This window comes from Polypterus senegalus, chromosome 13 (genome assembly GCF_016835505.1).
Source record: "Polypterus senegalus isolate Bchr_013 chromosome 13, ASM1683550v1, whole genome shotgun sequence".
Lineage (NCBI taxonomy): Eukaryota > Metazoa > Chordata > Cladistia > Polypteriformes > Polypteridae > Polypterus > Polypterus senegalus.
The window spans coordinates 163,272,664-163,298,309 of NC_053166.1; the positions used below are offsets into that span (position 1 = coordinate 163,272,664).

Here is a 25,646-nt window from a genome sequence, read left to right on the forward strand (position 1 = left end):
CCGTTCAAGAGCTCAGCTGTTAAATATTTACATAAACACAACGCAGAAAACTCTCTGGTGCCCTCTGCTGGTCGGAGGGTGGACAAGCAGCCATATTTCTTAAAATGCCAAGTGAGACGGAGGTTTTCCTGCTGTTCGTTTCCCACCATCGGCGCACAACAGCCAGTCCTGGATTTGAAGGAACGTGCAACTCCCGACCCTGTCAGTGAAACGCTAAAGGCTTCTCGCGGCCGCACGTCTGGCTTCGACTCGCAGCACATGCTCTGGCCTACGTGTCGCCTTGTGCCGAGTCGCGCTTTCGATTGCTCCGCTGCTCGTGAAATGAACGCTTTACCGTTATCTGGTGTCACCCGCCTCGTTCACACCTTTGGTTCATCGAGCTTCTGTCGGCCATCCCGTCTGTACGGCTGATTGAACTCCGTTTTGTAGACGTAACGTTGAGTGTTGAATAAAGACTTCATTTTCTATTCAGTGTTAAATTAGACTGGGGTGGCTTTTCATTTGGGGCACCAATTAAAGAAGTTAAAGCCCAAAATGAAGATGACATATCAAAAAGAGAGGAGATGGCGGAGTCGGCAGGATTGACATACAGTCCTCTAGCGGACACAACGCATAAAAACCCAATGAAGGCAGCAGTAACCAGTGGTGGGATCTTCCTAATGACGGCCATGCAAACTGGGCGGAACAGAACAGTGGCGTAGTCGGCAGGATTGACACACAAGGCCTCAAGACTGCTCAAGTGAAAACAGACAAGCATTTTAATGCCATCCTGAAGATGGCCGTGCAGACTGAGCATAACAACGCAGTGGCGTAGTCGGCAGGATTGACACAGCGGCCCCTGGAGGACTCTACTGAATATAAGAAGTCCAAAAAATCCTGTTGAGATCTTCCTAAAGGAGGAGGTGCAGGCAGAGCAGAGGCGTAGTCGGCAGGATTCACACGCCAGCTTTCTGAACGCTCCAATGAGGGCTTTGCGATCTAATAAGAATCCGATAAAGAAAGACCCCTGCCGTCTTTATCTCTTATTTTGGTTATTCTTTCTCCGGCCATCTTGGACTTTGTCGAGTGTAACGTTGGTCCGTAAATTATGGGCGGCTTTCAGTGACATTGCTGGGTTTCTAGTCGCTCACGCGAGTTTCATGCTGGGTTCAGTGCCGAGCGTGCTCACAGATACAATAAAGACGCAGAACCCAAACCAGATATGTGGGTAGAGTGTAACGGCGCCAACTGCCAGTCAGCACCCCCTCGGAGGGCAGGGGGCCTCACACAGACCCTCAAAGCTCTCCACACAGCCAAACCTCTGCCAGCTAAAGTGGAGACAAAGGCCAGTAGGGTCAAATCACTGAGCCAAACGGACCCAAGAGAAGGCGCCAGGGCAACACTGCCGTCAGGTAGAGTGGTCTTGGAGCAGACCCTCATCCAGCCCATGCCCTAAAAAAAGAGAAAAGCTGAGCCCAGATCCACCACACAAACGGCCACCAGCTGTGAAATCTTCACTTTAATTCACCGGAGGACACGCGACATTGAAAAGGGAAGGACCAGCGGGTCCTGTTGGCAGACTCTGCCCACTGGCTGCCCGCTATGGAGTTTGGTCCACATGCCTATGCAGGTGAGCTCAGACCCTGCAGTCACCACTGACCCTGAGGACAAGGTTTTGGTTTTCAGTAGGTGGCCACAAACTGGCAGCAGGGCATTGATGGACTAACCTGGGTTGGCATTGACCGGTGCCACACATGGGTAGTTTAGGTTTGGTTTTTTAAAGCAGTGGGTCCTGGAAAGGCACTAAACAAAGACGGAGCAGAACAGGGACATTGGCCTGGTCTCCACGTGGACACCCAGCCCGACTGAAGTGGGCATCATGTGCCAGGAACAGAACAGCAGCTCTTAAAGAGCTGACTGGACTAAGAAGTGGGCAGACTTGGTGGAGCTCACCCAGCCAACCTGCTGGCCAAGAGATCAAAGCTGACTCAACTGGCACATTCAGAAGGATTCAAGCTTGAGGGTGGTGGAGCCCACCACCATTTGCAGACACCATAAAATGGGCAAAGCCAAGGCATGCCACCCCTCCTTACAGTGCCTCCCTGGGGGTCCCGGATGCCAATCTAGAGATCACATCTGGAGCGTCAGCAGGACCTGAATGGGCAGACTTGCACTCCCAGACCCGGGTTCAAGTGCACACCGGCGTGGCTCCTTGCTGCTGCTTCTTCAAAGCACAATCATGCCATTAATGCTGAGAAACGCCAGCTTGGCACTCATGCCATCCTCTAAAATCCCCACTGAACCTCAACTCAAAGGGTCCTGGGAAGCCTTCAGTGATACTGCCCACTAGTGGCACAACTTGGCACTGCAGCTCCAAATAAGAGTGGGACACCAGAGGTGGCGCTATAAAGCACCAATGAGCACCTGTGCCAGTCTTTATATAGTGCCTTTCACAGCGGGTACTTTACAGCTACGCGACTCTGTTGGAGCAGAGTGCATGCGAGTCGATCAATCGTTATATAGTGCTTTTCATCACCAGCAGGTCATTTCGACCAGCATTCGTCACTGCCAGGGCTGGAGTCCACGTGATGCCCACAAACACTAAGCCCCCACATGCCAAATCACCCACAAACCTACTGAGCCCTTCATGAATTCTGTCCTCAGGTTGGCTGATAAAAACACCACAAGGGGCACCGAGGGGACACGGCACCAGCACAGAGCTGACAAACTATCAGACAGCAGTCATACGCCACTCATCTCCCTGGGCCAGTTCATGGGTGCCCGGTGCCAGCACCGTGAAAGGCGCTATATAACGCTAGAGACATCCAGGGCTCCCAAGCTCAAGGTGGATGGAGGATCTCAGTCTCTGGAGGGATAACGAAGCCCAGGGGACAACGGGCCAGGCAGTTCTGAAGGCCACAGTCACAGCTCAATGCCAAGGGGGACATGTTAGAGTCTTGAGTGGGGGGCTCGGGGATTGAGGGTCCAGCTTGCTCATTTTTTTAGTCCCAATGGCTGTCGAAGGGGCCATCCGCCACCGGTGCAGCAGCTCACGGTCCAACGCTCCACCAGCTGGGTCCCCAGTCACTTGGAATGCAGAATGGAAGGCCGCCTAGGACCACCCAACATGCCGCTGCCCCTCGTGGCCACCTGGCGTGGGCGCTGGGAGTCGCTGCACTGGAGATCCGCTTTCTGGGACGGCACCCCCCTCAGGGCTTGTGCTTAAAGTGAGCCTCCACTGAAAGGAAAGACGAGGAGCGGTCAGGCTCATATAGCGCCTTTCACAGCACTGATGTTGAAAATGAGCCCAGAGTGGGCACCCCCAATCCCGGGGGCACTGGGTGCTGTGAAAGTGCTATATGAAATGACGTGCGCCCACCCACCTGCGTACTCCTGGGGGAGCATCGGCCTGTTGATGGCCTTCTGGAACGCCTCGATCCACAGGTGCTGCTCGAATTCCGTCTCGCAGGTGAACAGGAACTTCCTGTCGGGCGTCACGATGGTGATGCCATGCTGCCAGTGGTAGCCCTGGGTCGATGGCGGGAGCCCCGACAGGACCAAGTAATGGTTCTCTTTGCTTCCGATGAACACTTCGCCTCGGGCATAGGCATCCTGGAACAGAGGGCACAGCCAGCAGTCACATGTACTGATGGCACCCTTGGGGCCTGCCCATTTTCACTCAACTGGCACGTCAAAACACCCAGAAGAGGGGCGCTGAGACAGCTGGGCACCCACCCATTCCACAGCAGCATGAAAGGCACGATATTGTGATACCACGAATGAATGAGAGGAGCCCCCGCCACAGGGTGCCCACGCTGCCACTCTTACCAAGGGGTCCTTAAAGTACATGAGCCTCCTGTCGTCCATGGTGAACCACCGCTTCTTAAAGCCCTCTGTGTGCTGCAAAACAAAACCACGGGTATCATTAGCACAGACTGGCACTGCCCCCAAAGGTGCCCGGGCACCCTTGTCTCTAGGCCCCTGGTAAGCCTAAAGACTCCTTTGCTGACGATGTCATTAGGACCCCCATAACCACTTGGATGTGGAACCTTGGGGTCTTTTCTGGGTAATTTAAAGTGAATTAACGAACATGCAGGAGGGACACTTCTGTGGTCCAGACCATGTGGCATGTGCCCGGTGTGCCACAGATCTGTAGGAGCAACGACACCAGATAGGAGGATGTAAATGTGCCAGAGGAACACAAACTCAATCAAAATGGGAGATTGTGGAGGAAAAGCAAAACAAACAGGAAGGAGAAGAAAGAAGAACACAACAGGAGAGACGAGGGGCCGGCGCGTCACCCACCTTCGGGCCCGTCTTCTCCATGTAGCCCTCCTTTATGTAGTTCCTCGTCAGCTTTGGCACCAGCTAAACAGAGAGGGCACAAAACGCATGTCAGCCATCTTTACAGGTGTGGAGGCCAGCGGCGCGGCGCGGCGTGGCACGTCACCCCGTTGAGGACCAGCGTCACGCTGCAGTGACAGCCACACGACACAACGGCAGCGCCACAGACTCAGCACTGCCGCCCTGCCCTTCCATCCGCAAGTCACTCGAGTCTCTGTCATTGTCTTTTATTGCCACCTTTCTTTTGGCATTTAACTGTTGGGTAACCTCAGCTGTCCCAGGACAATGTCAGCCGAGCCCAGTCACTTAGCCCACCCTAAGATGAGGTCGGCCTGCAAATGGGTGGGAGGAGAAGGGAAGAGCGTAATGAGCAGGGTGCGCCCCCTAGTGCCTCCCTGTGTAAACCACAACACGGAGGGCAGAACACTTACGTCCACATCACTCGCTCCCGGGAAGGCCACCTGGAGATAGTGGAAGCGGGCCGCTCGGATGGCATTGAACCAGTCGACAACCTCCTAGGAGACAAGAACACGTGGTCAGGTGAGAGATGGGCACACGGACCAATCATCTGCTCCTGATGAACACTGACACAGCCTACAGGGCACAGGGGTTGGGCTGGTCAGGTCGTCACCGTGTGCCCACTACTGTCCAAACAGGCTCACCCTGACTCTAACCCTGCGTGCCAGCGCTCATCTTCACTTTGTCACATGACTTCAGGAAACAACCCAGCGAGCAGCCTGAAGAACAGGGGGGCCGGCGATCATTTGAATCAATATGCAGGATTGGCCACCAAGGGAGGCGGGCACTGAGCATTCAGAGGATGGAAGACATTGTTGGCATCATAAATGTGAGCAAGTGCCACTGGGCCTGAATCAGGGCGTGTGGATGGCACTGCCAGGCAGACCCTTTACTGACTGACAGCCCCACCTTCATTCCCAGAGGTGGGTCCCAGGAATTTCCCACCCTTTGTCCAATTCTTCCAGAAGGAGACCATCTTGTGCAAGGCGCTATATTTGGCCTGTTGTGCTGCGGTTTTTGGAACAGAAGATGGTGGTCTCTGGGGGCAATGGTGGCTTCATCTGTGCAGCATCATGTTAAGGCAGAGCGCCCCCTAGTGTGATGTTAGGGGTCACTCATCTCTTGAACAATCCGCTGGCACTGCAAGTAAATTATGGGGGGCATGACCCAGCATTCTGGGTTTAAATCACCTGACTGATGGGCTGGTGCCCGGTCCTGCACCCAGGACTGCCAGGGTTGGCTCCAGCGTCCACGAGCCTGAATTGGATGAGACTGACTTGAGAACAGTGAAGTGACAAAAGAATGCCAAAGAGGTGCCAGGACACAGAGGGTCTGCGCTGGCGTGCCCCTTACCTTGCCGTCCTCGTGGTACACAAAGATGTTCCTGGTGCTGTTGTCCTTCAGGTAAGTCACCTGCAGCCCATTGGGGTTCCCAATCTTCACCGGCTGGAAGGTGGCATTGAGGCACTCGATCTTCATGACAGCCTTGGGCTCTCTTGCCTGCAGACAACACAGAGAGCTTCAGGAGGGGGCAGACAGGTGGGCATGAAGCCCAAGGACAGGCCCGAGTGTCCAGTCGGCCACCCCGTTTCTCCCACATCCCATATGGACTTATGGCGGATGTTGTTTCACCCCGATACCCACCCACGTATTAGGGGCCACTTGGTGTGCTCAGCTGGCATGTCTGCCCTCCTCCTACAAAGGGCATCCTTAGACCTTATGGAAATGACTGACATCAGTCACACAGCTAAAATGACCCAAATAAAATGCCAACCAGCTCAGAGTGGCAGGGCAGCATTAAGTCTGGACGCTCACAAAATGCCCACTCGGTGCCCAACTCAAGCGCATACCCCAGAACATGAGACAAGTCAGCCGCCCCTATTAGTCACATGTACAGTGCCCATCTCCACCAGCTGGCAGTACCACCTGCACCATGTACACCACTCTAATAATTACTGTGCCAAGCTGGGCACCACCTGCAGCAGACATGTGGCCACATGAGATTTGACCCTTAAGAACGGCCAGCAGACACCTGTGCCCGTGCCAATCAGCTTGACTCCCACACTCTGCTCTGGCTGGGCAGACACAATGCTAAAGGCATCAGGGGTCCTAGCGTGGTGCCCACCGGCCCCCCAGACGCTCCACTCACGTCGTGCTTGTTGAAGTACTTGAAGACGCCTTCTCGCTCCGACAAGATGAATTTCCTGCTCAAGAACTGCCCGTTGTCTCTGCCACGCTTCCACAGGACGCCTTCTCGATAGCCTGCAAGGACAGCACAGTCAGGCACGCTCAGGACCCCCACGTCACCCAGCCCTCGCCCACCCACATTCAGAATCCCAACAGGCTAAAGGACTGAAGCCACCCAAGGACTCTGATCACGTGCCTTACAGAAGGCGGGCGCCCACCTCGCCAGGCCAAGGGGCCTCCTTCAAATACAGACGGCCGTCCCAAAGACCAGTGGGGACACATGGCACTTCACACATTTCCTCGGGGGGCTCGCTACTTTCAACACACCTCATGTTTAGGGACTGAGATTTGAACCCGGGACCACTGGCGCCATTTATCAGTTCATGTGTCTGGGGACCCAGGGGCCGAGCCTACCCAGGTAGCACACCTAGACTGAGAGCTCGCCCACCACCACCGGGCACAGGGGACGCAAACTGGCCCAGACCAAGAGAAGATGGCAAACCACAGGGACAGCATGCCAAGTGCACACAACTGCACAGTCCTACAAACACCAGAACAGAAATGCAATGCCCTGCAACTAACTGGCACACGCCAGGGTGGCACCCACTCAGTCAGTCCGTGTCACAATGTGGCCTGCAGGAACAAAGCCAATGAGTGCCGACACTGCCACCCCAACAAAAGGCAATGCCTGCAGTTTTCCAGCACCACGTGGCCCACAATGAGAACAAGAGAGGACGCACCCAGTAGAGACCACCCAGGAAGTGCAAGTCACACAGGCGGGCAGGCGGGTTTGGCAGGCGTGGCAGCTGAGGCCCCGTCCGGCTGTGGTGACTCCATGGTGAGTCGCTGAGACCCTGTGATGCACCTCGATGCCTGCCATTTGACTTTCTGTTGCCCGCAGGTCAAGTCTGCCCGCAAGCCAGCATGCCCACCCGTCTGCCCACCTGCAGCTTTCCATAAGGCCTCCTGTAAAGCAGTGGTCATCTGACAGGTGGACCCCAATGTGAATAATAAAGTGGGCACTCCAAAGTAATCAGCCTGCCCAATTGTGAGCTGAACATCCAAACAAATGGGCACAAAAGGGTGGAGACAGAGACGGGTAAATGGGCGAGATGAGAGGGCACCACTGACCAGACTAACACACCCAGACTGCTTCCTGCGGGCACAAACTCATCTCGCCTTTCATTTGCAGGAGTGGGCAGGCAAAGGAAGTGAGGGGCACAAACAGCAGGACAAGCGGACGCCAAGAGCATGAGAGCCAACCTTAAAAAGTAACAGTAAAGAGTTAAGCACACCAAAGAGTTTGCTCCGTTTCTGAAGTGAGACCCCCCGGTAAAATGCAGTGCCCACTGAGGCACTTGGGAAATCCCTCACTGCTGGTACAGACTGCCACTTAAGTGTGCCAATGGCTCTCAGAACGCTGCTCTTCTCGTCTTTGATTTCTGTTTTCGTGTGAATTGCTAAAACCGTGCTTGGTGTGTGGATTGTGTGTGTCCTGCGGTGGGCTGGCGCCCTGCCCGGGATTGGTTCCTGCCTTGCGCCCGGTGTTGGCTGGGATTGGCTCCAGCAGACCCCTGTGACCCTATGTTCGGATTCAGTGGGTTGGAAAATGGATGGATGTTACAACAAAGATCTTTGGTCTGTGGAATGCCCTGAACACATGGCACCCTGGTGCCAGACTGCCCTACAACACACACATAAAAAGCTGCACAGCTTGGCGATTTGGGACAAATGCAGCTCACCCAGAATATTCAGGCAAGCGGCTGCCATCACTTTGTGTGCTGATGGCACTGGCTGAACATGGCACCTCCCTATCATGCCAGCCACAGAGACCTTTCTCTTCTGTTGTCACCTCGCACTTCTAAAAACTGACCACCATCCACTAAGCTGACCTCTTGGTTTGCTTCATTCCACACATTCACTTTCCATATGTGACATCATAGGACCCCCATGACATGTGCCCACCAGAGAACTGCCACAGAAAATTCAAGGGACGTAACTTAATGTGCCACTTTGCTCCAAGCCAGGTAACAGCATTCACGGGGTTAAAGTCACAAGCCAGCTCAGGCATGCCATCCATCATGGACAGGACAGGCTGTCCCTGGCACTTGCCCACTCCCCCTCATCTGCATACCATGCCCTTCACAATGCCCATCTTGTTCTAGACATGTGCCAGCCTCCTGCTTCTCCCAGCTGATGGAATTGTTGTGCATCCCACTTGCAGATGGCCCCTCGGCAGATGTGACAAGGCCAGCATTATGTGACAGGCACTGCTGGTCCTACTCGCCCTCAACACAACACGTGGGCATATTGTACTGAACCGTGCCGGCCATACTGCATGTGCCTCTCAGTGAGACAATCTGTGCCACTGGGAATGGGCAGGACCATCCACTCCATTGGCATACACGTACTGCTGGTGTTCCGGACAGGGCACTATACACAATGTGAACTTAATGTGCGGACCCCTGGGCTTTGCCCCTTGGCCACATTGATTACCCAGCCTGGTGGGCTCATGCCCAAACATCCCAGGCTTTGTCATTCTGTCATGCTGAGCCCATCAGAGCACACCGAGACCTGGCCTCAGAAAAGGGTGCAACCGCATGGCTGGCAGAGGGAGCTGGCACAAATGCCAAGCCAAGAGTTTCATCTTAAATGCACCAGAGAGTGGAAAAAGGAGACCAGAAGGCAGTGCACCCCCAAGTGTCTCAGTCACATGTGTCATCTTCAGCAATGCCACTAAATGAAGGTGGGCTGCTGTTGTGACGATTTGCATCTCTTAAAACTTTCTGATAACCCTGAAATGAAGAGAGACGGGCAGGGCACTGGACTGGTGCCACCACCTGGCAACCAAATGAACGGCTAATGAGAAATGTGGATGATACCAGGAGAGACAAACGCCTCGATGTCTGTGGCACTATCAAAGAGAAGGGTCCCAGCTTGGAGGGGTAGCAGCAGAAGGTGTGCATATTTATAGGTGGGCACTGCCAGGGGTCTCACCCAAAGCTAGAAGAGGATCAGGCATACCTGCAGAGTATGGCTCCTGCCGCTCCGTGTAAATGAACTCCTTCCTGGCATAGCGCGCCCGAATCCACTGATCCTTCAGCACCCTGAGAAAACAAGCAAGGACCCAAGTTCAAGGATGGGACCACTAGAAAGGTAAAGCAGAGCCAAGACCCCCAGTCGGTAGGAAGGCAAAGGTGCAAGCAGTGAGTCGTCTTGTGGCACTCACTGACAAACACGCAGAAACAGGGGCAGGGAACGAGGGTCACCTGCATCGGGCCGAGCGATATAGCGCCTTGCAAATGCCATCTACATGTCATCACTCAGGATCGACGCCAATCCCCCCCAATAACTCAACTCTGTGGGCCGAGGACGTGGGACCAGTGAGCCAGTGTTGTGAAAAAGTATCCCCCAAATCTGAGTGCACCTGAGGGAGCAAACCCTTTCCTTTGTGTCGTGCACATTTGTTATTTATTCAAGTTACCCAACACCCTCTGGCACTGTGTGAAAAAATAAGTGCCCCCCTGCATCCTAACTGGCCACACTGGCTCTCGAAGTCATCGTCTGCTTTTCAAGCCGCTGAAGAGGAACTTCAGCCCCGTCTTCCCTTTAATTCCCAGACATCGAGAATGGCCTGCCAGGCCATGCCATGCCATGCCAGTCCCAACTGGTAATCTGGCATCTCCTCAGCCTTTTAAACGCGGACCTGCTTTAGCGCTTCGGACCACTGTCTGCCGCCTGCCCAAACGATGGAGGACCGGACTTTGCTTGAAGAATTTTCAGATTTCAAGCAGAATTCCTGGTGCCTTCAATCCCAGCAACACCACCATGCTGGACCACTGGAATGACGGGGTCTTCCAGTATGACTTGTGCTGGACATGACTGGACCCGAGTCACGTGAAAGGCCCCACTTCTGTCTCATCTGCCCACCCTGGCTTGTCAGCTGTTGGCGAGTCCCTCTGATTGTGGATTCAGCCACACAGACCTCCAGGGCAGGGGAAGCTGCCAGCTGTTTAGGGTCTTACTGGTGGTTTTCTGCTGCCCTCTTGCATTCACACTGGCAGGGTTATTCATCTTGGACTGACGTCATGGGATTTTGTGATCTCCTCCGACGTGGCATTGTGTGCTTATTTCCACTTTGTGCTGGCAGCTGCCAAATGGGTTGATTTAATGGGGGTTGTTACTTGGTGTTTGTTCATTTGGTAAATGGCATATGTTACATATACAAGAGCTATCTGGGTACTATCTGAGGTGCCCTTCCTCAGAGATGGCATTTTAGTTGAAGTCCTCAAAACAATTAGCATGAGAAACTGAGGAAATCACATGGGGGCAACCGCTATAAATGGCTTCAACAAGACCACCCTGGGGTGGAGTCAGGTGCCCAGAAAGGAAGGCACAGAGGGCAGCGGGGGACAGATGAGGGCCCAGCCATGCCAAGGGACAGACATGGCAGACAGAGGAGCTGGGCACAACCTGACACGGACAAGATAGACGTATGATGGCAGAGAAGAAAATATGAGTGTTATTATCTGAGACTCCATCTGAAGGGTAAGGGGTGCCAGTCACTTACTGGCAGTCAGAGGCTGTCGGTCGATAGTAGAAAGGTGGCACCTTCTGCTCGTACTTGGCCTTCGCAGCATCATTTCCAGTAGAGGCGATGAACTTGGGGACAAAAGAAACAAAAAAAAAACGAGACAAGGTGCCATCAGTCAGCTTTTCATCATCCAGTGCCCTGATGCCACCTAGGGCTCACCTAGACCAAAGCACTTCTTGGACTCGGACAAGGCCTCTCCGGCTCAGTGCAGACTGGCACAAGCGGTGAAGGATTTTAAATCTACAAAGGCTCCCCACAGCACCCCCTGCTGCTTACCTCCACCTCCACGGGCTCCCAGGCGTCCAGCTGCACCGACTTGACCTTGCTGATCTGCGAGATGCCACGGTGGATCCCGGAACAGGTGGAGCAGATGAACACGCCGAGCGTGAAGGACGCCCAGTCCGGATCTGAAAGAGCAAACGGGACACCCTGACGGGCTTCTGCCAGTGCCACATGTCCAGCAGGCTCATCGGGGTCTGCCTGGACAGGAAGTCCCGCCCCTTCCCCCCAGTTAGGTGCAGGTCAGAGGGGAGGGCGTGGTCAAATGTGGCCCCACCTCCCTTCTCCCCTCAGTCTTGATTCATAAAGTGTCCAGGGGTCACCGGTGCCGACGGAGGGCAGCACCCTGCATGTGACAACTACCTGCCACCCCTTACCTAAGGTCATCCTCTGTGTGTTGTAAAATGGCCAAGACAGACATCCAAATGAAAGGCGCTATATAAAATGACGCACTCCGAGACTCGACTTTAACCAAAAGGCTGCACTATGTCAACAGCAAAGTTGTCAAAGGGGACACTTGGGGACAAAAAAAAAAAAAAAAACGGCCAAAAATGTCTCTCTCACTGACAAGAGTGCAAAATAAAAACAAGCTCAAAGTGCAAAAGGCTTTAAAAACCAAAACATCTGCGTGCCCCCCACACAGCCCCCCCCAGGAGGCCCATGCACTCACCAAGGTCTCCCACCGGCGACTTCTGCTTGCTAAGAATAGGCAAAGGCGGAGCAGAGGAGGGGCGCAGAGGAAACCACAAGGCACTCGAGTCACACGGCCGGCCCCCCGGACCACTAACAGTGAGGCAGCAGCCACCGAAACGACTGAGCTCAGCCAGACGTGTAACGTACTTTAAGATGAAAGGCGCTATATAAAGCAAAGCAAAGGGAGGGCCAAAGATGGCAACCGCGGTCCTGTGCCCCAGGAGAGACAGCAGGGGGCACGGCTTCCCATTTATTACACCACAGGGAGGGGAGAGCAGGGGGCAGAGTGCCATTTAAGTGCACAAGGGAGCCAGCCGTGGGCACAACTCCCGATTTACTACTGGGGAGCCAGCAGGGGGATCAGCCCCCCATTTTATTACAGTGGGGGTCAACAGGTGGGCAGCTCCTTATTTATTACACAAGGCCCTGGCACCTGGAACACAAGGGGCAGTGGGCACACTGGCACTCAAGTCAGCAGATAAACACAACACACCGCCGACTTGTGATGACCGTTAGTCTCCCAGGCGGGCCAATCAGCTGCTGCCTTGTGAATCTGCCCTTGGACCCCCTCAGCCTAGTCAGAGCGCCCCCTACAGCTCGTCCTTCCCATCTGCCATAACGACTTACAGATGGCACACAGTTGACCCGGGACTGTCCATGGTGCTAATACCTGGCTGTGTCCACCTAACTGGAGTTGTGACACTGCAGGGGTGGCATGGTGGTCTCCTAGGGGTAAGACTGCCAGGCTTTTCAAGGCGCTATATAATAATTTGCTGCTTTAAGATTCTGGGTGCTTGTCTTCTTATCCTTGCTGCCATGGCCATTGAAGTGGGCTGACACAACATGGATGACAAGACCACCATTTATCCAGTGAGGAGGTGACAATGCCACCTCTAAAGCCCGTTGCACCCATGCGCCAATCAGCAGGCCACTGCAGCCTAAAGCACCAGTGCGGTGGTCACAGTTACTCTGAGACAAGAAAAGTCAGCCAAGGAAATGACGCCCACCTCTCCCTTTCTCATACATGCGGTGTTGCCCGCCTGATCTAAGATGCACAAAAATAGACAAAAGTAAAAGACACCACCGGAAGCGCACAGAGGACCCTAGACCAGCTTGTGCACTGGAAGTGGTGAAAGTCACCCATCCACACAAATGGCACCCTAAGGTGAGGCCAATGGACTTACTGGTGCATTTTTACAAAGTCTGGGGTGGCACAGAATGGCCATCTGACTGAGGTGGGTATTTAAAAAGGTAGTGCTGCCATCTGGTGTCCAGCTGTCACTACTTGTGTGCCACAGTCAGCCCCAGTCTGATCAGGTATGAGGGGTGGTGAGGGTGACTGGACCAAGTGGGGGTAAACTTCAGGGCTTTGGCCGAGTAATGGAAGCGACTTTACCCAACTCTTATCCGCTCACGTTCTTAATTTGTCCCCTTCTTGCATTGCTATGCCAATCCCACAAGTCACTAGGGGGCATACACGTGCCATCTGTGTGCAGAGGCTTGCCAACCACCTTAGTCAAGGCTGTGCCACTCACTCTACTAGTGCCAGCTAAAGTGGTGCCCGCATTGATGTGCCACATTGAGGCTTTCACGGCTTTCGGCTGGTCATTAAGCTCTGCCCTGTCCAGGCTGGTCACCCTGGCACTGACCTCCCTTCTTGTTGTATGGATGAGCCAGCACAGTGCAGGCCGAGATCGTTGGGGTGAACCTGTGGACCCCACAGCAAGGGGCACAGTGGCCAGCAGAACACCAGAAATGTGAAGGGTGGTCAAGCCAAGACTGGCGGCCCCTGCAGGATAAAATCTGCACTGCACGGACCAGAAATCAATCATCGTCAATGGCGCCCCCTGCAGGCATTCACAGCAGTGCAGCCAAGAGTGCAACAATGGGGTCTCTCCAGGGGTCCCACTGTGGCTCCCCTTAAACAAAGGTGGTCATTCAATTGAGACCCTTAGCCATGGCTGATGATCAGCTTCACCTCTGTTGGCCCACAGTGGTGGCGCTTGTCGCTGTGCCATTAGGCTGGCTAATGCCAACCTTGAGGGCAGTTGGGTCGACCAGCACCAAGGACCTGAGCATATGAGGCCACGCTGATCCCACCCTGGCCTTTTAAAATGAGAGTGGCAGCTCAGGGCACCAGGGGAGCTAAGAGACCACCGCATGGACCTCAGGTGGTTGATGCCCCTCCTTCACAGCACCCACTACCACAAGGCTGAGCAGTAATGGCGAGACGAGACCCACAAACACAAAAGGCTCTTTGCTTCAGATTGCGTGAAGCCATCGGCTCACTGGACCCCCAAGTCAGTTGTGCCGCCCAGGAGACAAAAGTGCCAGCTTAGAAATGAATTGTTAAGGACAGGGGAGACTTCACAAAGGCCGAGTGCCATCTTCATAACGGGCATCCACTCTGCTCTGCCAGGCAGAAAAGGTGAAGAGACGGCTTGAGCCATTGTGCCCATTATGCTGCCCGCCTACGCTGCAAAGCAAGTGCCTTTCTGTAATGTTGTGTCTGATGGCATACCGGGCATAAATGGCCCGTGTGAAGGTGCAGTGACTCTGTGAAAGGCGCTATATACATCAGTCAGTCAGCTGGAAACCCAAAACCAACGGTACTGGGGACGCAGAACTGGACAGACGAGCAGATGTTCGTTTCACAGAGCGGCCACCCGCGGATGGCGCCCTGGGGGGGCAGCCAGGTCAGTACTGGACTCTAAAGCTACGGCAGGTGGGGAAGGTCAGCAGGTCTTAAGATGAAAGGCGCTATATCACAATAAATCAAGTACAAGGTCTGGGAACAGCCATGAGGGGGCGCACTCACCAGGCTGCCCACTCAAAGTCCATTCTTGACTGGACGGATCAGAAATGGGGGATTATGGACCACCCAGACGAACATGGACTCCCACGCAGCCCTGTTTGGGGTCACCACTGAAAATCCACGCAGACCTGGTGAGTCAGGGTAGCCCACAAGTGTGCCTGTCAGATCCTTTCAGTGGGACCACCCACAAAACCTGAAGTCACCGAGGTGACTTGAGGGACCCCAAAACACCCATCACTGGCTGCAGCTCGCATTCACTTCCTGATGTCCTAAAATGAGCCTTGGCTCCGTGTCACTGAAGCGCATTTGGTGACATCGAGAGCTTCGTCACAAGAAACGCATGTGAAGCTTCTGGAAGGCGCCCACTACCTGTGCCATCTTCAAGGACTTCTCGTGGTGTGCAGTGACCGGTGACGTCCAAGCAGCCCGTGTCCTCTCCGTGCCCTTCTCTAGCGCTGTACCGACTGGCCGATACGCTGACCCAAGGACCCCAGAGTCACTCTGACCTCAGTGCACGCCCCACAGCATGCCCCCTTGACCCTCAGATGCCCCTCGGCCTACTTGAAGAGGACCTCCAGACAGCCGGTGGTGAAAGTCATACGCCGGTCAGGGTGAGGCCCTTCGACACCAGCGTGGAACATTCGAGGGGTCCGAGAACTCGATGGAGCTCAATGAGCATCTGATGCCTGAAAAGGCGCCCTGCCCTGGCACTTCACTGTGCCAGTCTGAGATATGACTGACCATAACACTGCAGAGCACGCAGCAATGCCATGTGTGACACCCACCTTCAGCTCAGCCCAGCAGGTCGCCCCCTGGTGTCTAAAACGCTAACAGCAGAAGGGGGTCCCAGAGCTCCGGCCCAGCCCAGGGTGCCTCATCTCCGCGTTTAATTCAGGAATTCGCCAGGTGTGCCAAGCTTGTCTCTTGTCTTCTCCAGGTGGCCTCTTAATACTTATAGGGGGGCATCAGGTGTGCCCAAGAGGAGCTGCTCCTCCGAGGTCTCCCCAAATTGCTCCATCATGGCCAGTGGTGCCCACAATCTCCTTCTTCTGGTCAGTGCCCAAAGTTTGCGATGGCAGGCATTGACCAACTGGGGGTCTCAGCCTCACCACCATACTGTGGTACACAGGACCCATCATTTTATTGGCCACCTCCACTCACACTTGTGGACTAAGACCTTCCTCCACCTGTGGGCACTGACTTCTGTGCCCTCACCCCCTCTTTTCCACGCAGGGAGATGTTGTGCCCATCACTTTCAGCTGGGAAAGGGGACAGAACATCTGATGAGGCCCAGTGAGCAACAAGACAGCACCAACAGGACAGGAGCCTGGCGCCCGAGTCGGCGCCAATGAAACAAACACCTCGGCTCCGTGGCAGCACCTCCTGCAGGACACCCTGGGGAATGCAGGACCACAAAGTACACAGGCAGGGGTCCATGGCAGGCACCTTCTGGTCGAGGCTGCCTCCACACCCAAAGGACACTGGTGCCCCCCCCCCTCCACTACCCAGTGGGCAGGTGACCAGGTGACCATTGGCCTCAGTGACCGTCACTCTCTGGTCCGTCCACAACTCCAATCAGGATGGCCATCCACTCCACCCCCTCTGCTCCTCCAGGGGTCACCGGACATGGCAGGAGTCGCCACAGAGGCACAAGTGACAGCAAAGTCACCACAAAGCGTCCCCCTGGTGTCCCACCTACAGTGAAGAATTGAGGACGAGGCTGGGATTGCCTGCTCCTGCCCACCTGTGCCCAGGCCCACCTCAGAAATGCCACCACACCCTTCACTTTGCCCACATGGCTCCTGCTGCCATTCCTGTGGGCTGACACTGACCCCCCTGGTCCGGCTTTGTGTTTTTGGGACATTTGTGCCCCTGGTGTGGTTGCTCTTCCTGGACTGGGCACTGGGCACAGGGCACGCATGAACTGGAATCATCAGTTTTCTTTTATTATCATCGCCCCACTTGATCATTTTTAATCTGCGGACTACAATGCAGGACAAGGTGCCACCAAGCACATGCTGGGCACATTTACTCGGGCAGCGCCCATCTACCAAGACAATAAGCTGCATGGAATACAGCTGCAGGGACTGGCCAGGTTTGAACCCACACGCCCGGAGATGTGGGGCAGCAGTGCCAACCACCACCCCACTTCATAGGACACCCTCAAGAAGCAGCCACTGGTGACTTACGCTCCTAACGCTCTGCCTGGTGACGGCGGTCTACACAAACGTGGAGGTTTAGGATGCCAGCTCGAGGTGTGGTGGCCCTAATTAGGAGGGCCGGGCACTGCAACATTTGTGTTCAAAGGTCTCATTGTTTCTGCTGTGTTAAATAAACGGGCGTTGGCACGAAGGCCGGGCAAGTCAGACTGTTCTTACTTGTCCTAGTACCTTTGGCAGCGACATTGACATGGGGCACACAGTAGGCTTGTGCTTTTGGCTCTCCCCAGGCTGGCACCACTGCTTGTGTTTCAGCTTCAGTTTAAGCTCAGGCCTCAGAAATGAGCTCACCAAGAGGGCAAAGGGCACCAAGATCAGTTCCAGCCTACCCGGACTGGGGTGCCATCTGCTCCCCGAATCTCCACTTTTAAATACTGTGAGTATGCCAAGGCCACAAGGGAGCCAGAAGGATCCACATGTGAATCAATGGCGACATACTGAGCAGACCTGGTGCCACGTCCAACGGGTCATTCATGTGACCTCGGGCACCCCGAGCCTCATCGCCTGCATCAAGTCGTGCCTACCACAAGGCGCTCGACGCCCTCCAGATCGTGGGCACCACAGATTTGATGATGTCAGGGATATTTTAAGCCTTAACAGGAAGAGCCACAGCATGGAGGTTTAATTATAGAAAGAAAGGTTCAATAGAGGCGCGCCAACGGGTTCAACGAGCACCCCAAAGCACGGAACTCGAGTCCACGGCGGGACCCCCTCTCTGGGCAGGCCCCCCCTCCGACCTCGCCCGCCTGACCATTTGTGCCGCAGTCAGCTTTGGGCCGCAGCCATGAAAGACCAGAAAGATGCCAACTGCAGAGAAAGGGGGGCAACAGGATGACCTAATGCACCGGCGGGACCACTGAAGGAGCACTTCACAGCATTTCCTACTACAGTCTCGGTATCCTTGAACCTGCACATAAGACTCGGACCCCCACAGGTGCACTCCGGGGCTCCCCTCTTATTTAATGTCATAAATGCGCCCCTCGTCGCTGCCTTTATAGGCCCTCAGCCTCGTGAACTCCTCTTTATTTAATCTACCAATGCAGCAAAACATAAGAAACCACCAGGGGTCTAAGCCGGGTGGGCAGTCGCAAGGGAAACTCCAATTCTGAGCACCCGTGAACTTGACTGCATCTTCATCATCTTCTGGGGGGACACACGCAGCACAGTCCTCCTACTGTCTCCGCCGGACCCGACCACGACCCCCAGACAAAAGAAAAGCTCCGAGCGAGTCAGCCGCCCGCAGAATGAGGTCACTTCTCGCCGAGCGCTACGTCGTCCCAGGGCGCCCCCTACAGTCTAACTTCGGGCACTGCCCTCCTCCTCTGCAGAATGCACGTCTCTGTGTTTGGACCCTCGCCTTCCATAAGGAGGTCGCCTCCTGCACGGGCGGACAACTGACCGCCCTCGTCCGAGCTCTTGAACCCTGCAGCGGCTGTAAGCCCACCCCGGCTGCCCTCCCAGCGTCCGCGCGCTTTGAGGCCGAGCCGAGACCCCCTCCCTGCCACTCGAGCCCACAGAATGGTCCCGCTTCACCTTGACGGACACTCGACACGGACGGACGGACGGACGTACCTACCTGGCGCCCCGCAGTCCGCGCACGTACTGTTGCCGGGTCTCCGCAGCAGCTCCAGTAACGCGCGCCGCGTCCTCTCTTTGTCCTGAGCCATGGCAGGTGCGCGTGGTGGCTCGGCAAACCGGTCCTGCGGCTCTGTGAGGCTCCGCGAAGCTCCGTGAGCTGTAAGAGAGCGGCGCCTGCGCCTCCTGCTACCGTCCCTGCAAGTGCCGCAGCCCTGCCCGGCCCCTCCGCGTGCTCAGCCGAGGCAGAAGCGCGACCTCCGGCGGCAGAGCTGCTTCGTGAGCCTTCGAAGAGACACAAGCAGGAAGGAAAAAAAAAAAAAACTGAGCGCGACGCGACAGGACAGGACAGGGGGCGACAGGTAAGGCTGACGGCGCGGGTGACGTTAGCGCATGCAGGGCTGGGAAGGACTGCGGGCGCTGACGTCACCGAGGGACCGGCCGCTCGACCCTGGACTGGACCAAAGGTCTCCGATCGCAGTGCGGGGTGGGGCGGCGCAAGGAGCGAATTAGTAACAAGCGCAGGCTCGTGGCGCCGACGGGACACTGGGCTCACCCCGGACGGGACGCGCTGGGTGGCAGCCGGTGACATGTGCACCAGCGAGCATGCGCAATACAGTGGGTCACAGCTACAGCCGGCCACCTCGTGACTGATGGACTGACAGATTAATGAATAGACAGCACTTGATTTGGCACCAGGGAGAGGTTTGGCTTTTGACGGAAGTTCAACAAATAAATAAAATGATTCTATTATGACGAATAACACCCCCCTCCCGCCCTAAAATAGACCCCAGACGATGGGCAGCCCGCGTAGACCCGCCGCCTTCTTGAAGGGTCTGCTGTAGGCGACGAGCTGCGCAAAGATGCCGACGCAGGCGCACAATACACGGGTTCAAAGACGGTGAAGTTCCTTGTCCGGTGTGTGTGTGTGTGTTGGGGGTCATTTAGTGTCCTGATGGAGTGCCACTTACTTCTATTATAAAGCGTCCATCTCAGTTATATAGCGCCTTCCTACAGTCCTTTGCAGTCCTCCGTTTCCCATAATTCTTTGCACCTGTCCAGTCCACCACTTTGTAGTCTGCTGTGGGTCATTCCTACCCTGTGACCCCTTTATCACATAGCGCCTCTCTATACAGAAATGTCATAGCGGATCTGATGAGGGTCCCGATGTTTATCCGTACAATGAAGCTCAACACGCACGCGCACTGAAATAAGCGCTTATGCACTAAAGATCCCCTAGGAGGCGCCCTAGTGAGTGAAATCACACACCCTTCAATCTACCCTGCCTCTCCAGACACGGCTGGGCTGGCTGGCTGTCTGTCTGTCTGTCTATGTCGCTCTCACGGGGGTAGCCCATCATCCTCCTCCCCAGTAGTGCCCTCTCTGCCCTCCATGGGTCATTTTGGGGCAGTGGAGGTTTTCCGATTCTGCTGTTGGCTCAGGATACCTTGGGGGGGGCGGCTCCTGCAGCTAGTGAGGATGAACACATGGCACAGCAGGAATTCCGACTTCAACAGCAGTTTGGCGCCAGGGTGGACTGTGCCAGCTCTGGCACCTACGCTGTGCTCGATTCGATTCTTTATTTTGTATAGCGCCTTTCACCGAGTGCTGCTTGGGATGAGACCTCAGCTGAAGTGCGAGTACAAACTTTACAAACGGGCACACAGAATGAACCACCAAAGCAAGAATGGAGAGCCTAGGCTGCCGGTCTGAAGTGGGGCAAATGCAGGCCAAGGATTGTTTACAAGTCCACAGTAGTTGTACCCACCGATGATGGCACCAGAGGCCGGGCAGCGGGTTGATTTGCACATATGACAATAAGGACCTCTTAGCGCCCACACAAGTGAAATTTCCTTGGCTGCCGATTTGCTGTATCCCTGGTGAATGTGGAGATGCCACCCCCACTCTCCTAAACGCCCTTTTTGCTACCATGGGCAGACCAAGTGACAGTTGGGGTGTTAAACAGGATGAACAAGCCAAAATGGCCGTCACGCCAGCGTCATGCATTTCACAAGTGGTCCTGACGCATTGCTGAAATACTTCCAGAGATGAGCCAAAGTCCAGAAGCTGGTGGGGAACGGAGAAATACGAGGGGGCGACGCAAGTGAGCGAGAGACAGCAGATAGGCAAAGAGACAAAGTGACGTCCATCAGGAATGGACCAGGGGACCAGGACATGCCCACCTGCAAGCCCACCGGGCTGAAGAAACTCCGGCCAGCCATCTGTGCTGTGAAAAAGTGTTTGCCCCTTCCTGCTCTCCTCGGGTTTTACCCACAGTCACGTGTGTCGTGATGGGTTGGCTGTTTGTGGCACTCGGTAGGCACGATGAGTCGAGAGACTGGCCCAGGCAAGTTCCTCATGGGCACACCCACAAGAATGGGTGCCAAGCACCAACCTTCTCGCCAAGGGAAGCGCATCCAAACGGTCAAGATGAAGTGTGGCACAAAGGCGGGGCCATCGCCCAAGTTCGCAATAGAAAGGCAGGCAGGCGGGAGGTGAGAACGAGGCAAACGTGCCAGGCAGGACAACCCGATCAAGACGGGGGCTGCCACGGGGTCTTTGCCTTTTACTCTTTTTTTGGGACGTGTTAGGATGTTGCCCAAGCGCCGTCAGGCTGAATGTCTGAATGTCCGATAGTTGTGGTGAGCGCCCTCTTCTACGCGGTGGTGTGCTGGGGAGGCAGCATAAAGAAGAGGGACAAGCTGGTGAGGAAGGCAGGCTCTATTGTGGGCACGGAGCTGGGCAGTCTGACATCCGTGGCAGAGCGACGGGCGCTGAGCAGACTGCTGTCAATCATGGAGAATCCACTGAACAGGATCATCTCCAGACAGAGGAGCAGCTTCAGCGACAGACTGACAGACCCAACACTATGCGACTCGGGGGGTAAACGTTAACATTATTCAAAGTTATTGTCTGTCTGTTATACCTTCATTGTTATCACTCTTTAATTTATTATTGTTTATTATTAGTATGCTGCTGCTGGAGTATGTGAATTTCCCCTTGGGATTAATAAAGTATCTATCTATCTATCTCTCTCCTCCCCTGAGGGTCTTTGTTCAGACCCCGGCCCAAATGGCAGACACACGTCATGAGCACTTTGATTTGTTTGACGGGTTTCCACATCGCGAGTTTCTCATCCCAGCAACTCTAAAACACCAGCGTGCCCACGGCCAGTTAGAACTGAGCTGGCGGCTCCAAGCCTGGCCCTGGGCTCCCCGTCCTAAAATGCACCTACCTCACAGTGCAGCTCCTTCCTTCACCGAAGCCCCCGGGGCCATTCTGCCGGTTCAGCACGCTATTCGTTCGCGCAGGCGCCCATCGATCCTCTCGGCAGTCGCCAGTCAAGCCTGAAAGCATTCGACTAGCCTCGGGAGCGCGCCGTTCCCACAGTGCACTGCAGTAGTGCGCGCGCGCCGCCTGGTCTCCGTCATGTCGACTGCAATGAACTTTAGCACAAAAACATTCAAACCGCGTCCGCCGGAAAAAGGCTCTTTCCCGTTAGATCACTTCGGTGAGTTCTACGGAGTTGCGTCTGCGGCGTCAGGCTGTTTTCACGTCGCTCTTTGGCAGCCGAACGCGGGTTGCTCGAGCCCGATGTCCTCATTCTCATCCTCCTCCTGCTGGGCGCCTCCCGCCAGTTATGTGCCCGTTTGTTTGTAGTCCGTGCTGCTGGAGCGGCTAGCCTTTACGGTTCCTCTTTAGGAGGCTGCGCAGCGCCGCTTGATTTCGGTTCTCAACAGAAGTGTCCGTCGAGCGGTCCCGAATCCGACTTCATCTGCTCTAGTGGGCCATGAACATGCATGTAAGGGGAAGCCAAAATCAGCCGCAGGTCGCGCCGATGGCCCACCGGACTTGCTCGAAGGTCGACGCCGGGGCCATGGCGGGGTGGTTAGTGACGTGACGACGAGGCAGTAAGCTGCCGGTGGGAGCGACACTGAGAGGCTGCTTACCGACGGCCAAGTCCGTGCGCACCTACGGTTACCGTGTGTTGGCCCTAAAGGACGCGGCTGGCTCGCTCTGAGGGGGGTTACCGGGGTAAGAAAGGCGCTTTTCGTGGTTCGTGTCCCTCTCCGCGCCATAGACTCCTGTACCTTAGTTAGGCGTTGGCGTGTCGTTAGCTACGTGCTAAAGATGTTCCTGTGTGTTCATAAGGTGGCGCCTGCGCTCTTCTGGTTCCTCTGTCCCCTTTTTTTCCCTATCGGACCACTTGTCTTGCCACACTAAGTGGAGTTCTGTTTTTGACTTTGCAGGTTTTCTGTTTCTATAGGCGCCCCTGTCGCTGGCTCTGAAGCTTCTCTTTTTCATGATGGAGTGCCCGCTTATATTGCGGCTGACTGAACCCTGGTCCATCCAGCTTGCCAGCACCGTTACAATAACCAGAAACGCTTGTTAGTTTGACCGTGACTACCGATCATTCCAACATCTCGCATGGTGTGCCCCCCGGGTGTCTCTGCTAAGTAAATCCTTACATACTCGCCGGATCCCTTGGTGTACAATGGGTGGGGTGAACTGGGCTCCAGCCGTTCGTGATTTGTGTGCCTCGTGTCCGTTGCTCTGTCTCGTTAGCAGACGTGCGGCTAACTGTGTGAACTCAACATGTCGCTGCAGGGGAATGTAAAGACTTCAAGGAGCAGTTCATGAGGTGTCTCCGGGAGAATCACTTCGACAGCGGCCTGCCGACACGACTCCAAGGCGTACCTGGAATGCCGGATGGAAAGGTCTGGAATGCCTTCTTGTTTGTCCATTCATACCCACGTCTCTCGCAGACCCCTTGGCGTGACCCCTCGGCGTGACCCCTCGTGCTTTCCAGGCGGGTCGGCACCTAAAGACCGCCAAGGTGCCGCTTTCACCAGCAGGTCCAGTGAGGACAGCTAGCTGGGCACCAGCCCTTAGCCACCCTCTGCTTTAAGTAAGGCGGGGGTGGGGGGTGGTCTGGCTAGACACACTGCTGCTGGGCCCCTCAGCCTCATCTCCCAGTACTTGCTTGGGTTTCCTCATCCCAGTCAACCCTGAGATAGCGAAGGATTCCAGCAAATGAACGCAGTGGACTGTAATCTCTGGGACAGCACGGTGGCGCAGCAGTTGACATTCATCCAGGGAGCCGCCGTTTGGGTGACGTCTCTAGTAAGCTAAGCCGGAGAGACGGCCGTTTTAAAGGGAACCAGCGTTAGTGAGATCTCGAAGACGCCCTTGTTTTAGGGTATTCGTTGGTTTTTGCTGCGCACTGCCCCCCGCCTTTATGGATGCCGCGCTGCACTCCGTTTTTGACTGTTGACACCTTGTTGTGAATGTGTGTGTGGTCATCTGCCCAGTTACATGGGGGGTGGGGGTGGGGGTGGGCAGGGACGGTTGGCTTGTTCAATAGGAGCAGGAAGCCAACCCGCACCGTCATCACGAGGGTCCATTTGTTTCAGGTGACGTGACCTGCTCAGGGTCACACAGTGGTGGCATTTGGACCTGCTACCCCAGGGTCTGGACTGCAGTGCCCTCAGTCAGTGCCCATCAGTGTAGGCAGGGCTTGAGATGAAGACCCCGCTGCTAACGACGCTCTAACCCCTCACTTCTCAAGCGAGACCACTAACATGGGGCTTGTGTTTTTCTTCCATTACAGGCAGCTGATGGCCAAAGAACCGCTGGAAAAGTTAGGATTTAAAGACCTCGGGGATGAGAAGAGTCCGGGAGCACACGAGACGACGGCCCCCTAGCCTGCGCTCTTGGACGTTGTGTGAAGTATTCCCTCATGTTGAGGTAGCGGACCCCCTCTCCTGTTTTGCTGCATGATGTCAATAAAGGTTTCCTTGCGTGAGGACACTTTGGTGGGCTGGTGAGGTCCCCTTCATTCTTTGGCTCTCGTGCCAACCCCACTGCCCGCTCCACTTTGGTTGGCCCTCCTTACAACAACTGATGTCTTGTGCCACACTTGTCACCTTCACTTGTCACCCAACTGCAAACCTTGAGGAGACCCTGCGCGTGTCAAATGGTTTTATAATCACCGTGTTTAACATGAAAGCCCCCCTTTAGCAGAGTCCCAGCTGACCCCTTGGCCGTGGTGTCTGACATCAGCTGGCGACACAAATCGATCAAACCAACGCCAGTGTGGTCAGCCAAGTGGACACAAGTCTCCTGTCCTGACCCCCACCATCCTGGCATAGCAAGGGGCACTGCAGTCGGCCCCCTTCATCTTCAGGATGAGCAGCCGCCTCTCGTATCAGAAGAGCTCGGTTTTAAAGATGCTGTACTGCGCATCAGACGAGGGGCTGCTGGGCGAGTAGTGCGGCCTGCCCGGCGGGCCCATGCAGGAATAACAAGTGGGGTCCGGAGGGCCGAGGTCCGGGTTAGACGGCCGGTAGTTTCCATGGGCTGGAGGAGATGGGATTAAATGTCCCCGTTTATAGTGAGGATGGATGGGGCGGGCAGAGTCCACGTTGGCTCCTTCATAGCTGCCCTCCGCCGAGTCAGTGGCACCATAGTGTGGGCAGTTTGAACTGGCACGGTTCAGCCCAGGCTGTTGGTGGTGAGGGGGGTCTGGGCTGGTTGGCGTGTAGGGGGCATGGCCAGGGATCGGACTCTCCGTGGAAGGTGCTGGGTTCAGGGCTGCTGGTGCCAAGGCCGCTGCCTGCGTCTGAGGTGTGCCGAGGATCTGCTGCTGCACGTGAGTTTGTTGTGCCTGCTCCCTCGCCAGGCAGCCATGTTGTTTGGTCAGCAGGCGGATGGCACAGCCCAGTTTACGCACCTCGATAGTCTCGAGTTTCTCAAGTAGCCCGCCGTTTGCTGGAAGAGTGGCCGTTGTGCCAGTTTGGCATCCATGAGTTGGCCCAGAGAGAGTCGCACTGCCAATGCTGCCGAGGGTCCGTGAAGCGATGTGCCTATGGGGGACGCCTGGCCCAGTGAAGGCTACATACGCTCCAGTGGGCGCCACCAAGGCACTCTGCTGCTGCTGAGA

The 25,646-nt window shown here is 55.4% G+C and overlaps 2 protein-coding genes across 3 annotated transcripts; one reads left to right on the forward strand and one right to left on the reverse strand.

Moving 5' to 3' along the window:
* Positions 1–740: 740 nt before the first annotated feature.
* On the reverse strand, positions 741–20,307 carry LOC120542119 (arf-GAP with dual PH domain-containing protein 1). Of its 2 annotated transcripts, none has more exons than XM_039774283.1 (11): positions 18,701–20,307; positions 11,399–11,529; positions 11,099–11,190; positions 9,553–9,635; positions 6,491–6,603; positions 5,695–5,841; positions 4,755–4,838; positions 4,285–4,347; positions 3,808–3,879; positions 3,363–3,591; positions 741–3,217 (listed from the first exon to the last, which is right to left on the reverse strand). In XM_039774283.1, the coding sequence occupies exons 1-11, from the start codon at positions 19,293–19,295 to the stop codon at positions 3,189–3,191; spliced, it is 1,638 nt and encodes a 545-aa protein (XP_039630217.1). In that variant the 5' UTR covers positions 19,296–20,307; the 3' UTR covers positions 741–3,188. The 2 variants fall into 2 exon arrangements, with proteins under 2 accessions (XP_039630217.1, XP_039630219.1); XM_039774285.1 differs by having other exon boundaries at positions 18,705–18,897.
* Positions 20,308–22,094: 1,787 nt separating this feature from the next.
* On the forward strand, positions 22,095–24,519 carry LOC120542121 (cytochrome c oxidase assembly protein COX19). The gene is given in 4 exon segments (XM_039774288.1): positions 22,095–22,214; positions 23,312–23,369; positions 23,371–23,421; positions 24,315–24,519. Coding segments are annotated over 4 exon segments (285 nt in total). The 5' UTR covers positions 22,095–22,132; the 3' UTR covers positions 24,409–24,519.
* Positions 24,520–25,646: the final 1,127 nt, after the last annotated feature.

Excerpts from the sequence above, each read along its gene's own strand:
- LOC120542119 (XM_039774283.1), bottom strand. The coding sequence starts at position 19,295 with ATGTCACCGGCTGCCACCCAGCGCGTCCCGTCCGGGGTGAGCCCAGTG. Across the intron at positions 4,348-4,754 it reads CGGGAGCGAGTGATGTGGAC|CTGGTGCCAAAGCTGACGAG; the intron begins GTAAGTGTTCTG and ends CTCTCTGTTTAG. Across the intron at positions 3,880-4,284 it reads TGGAGAAGACGGGCCCGAAG|CACACAGAGGGCTTTAAGAA; the intron begins GTGGGTGACGCG and ends TTTGTTTTGCAG.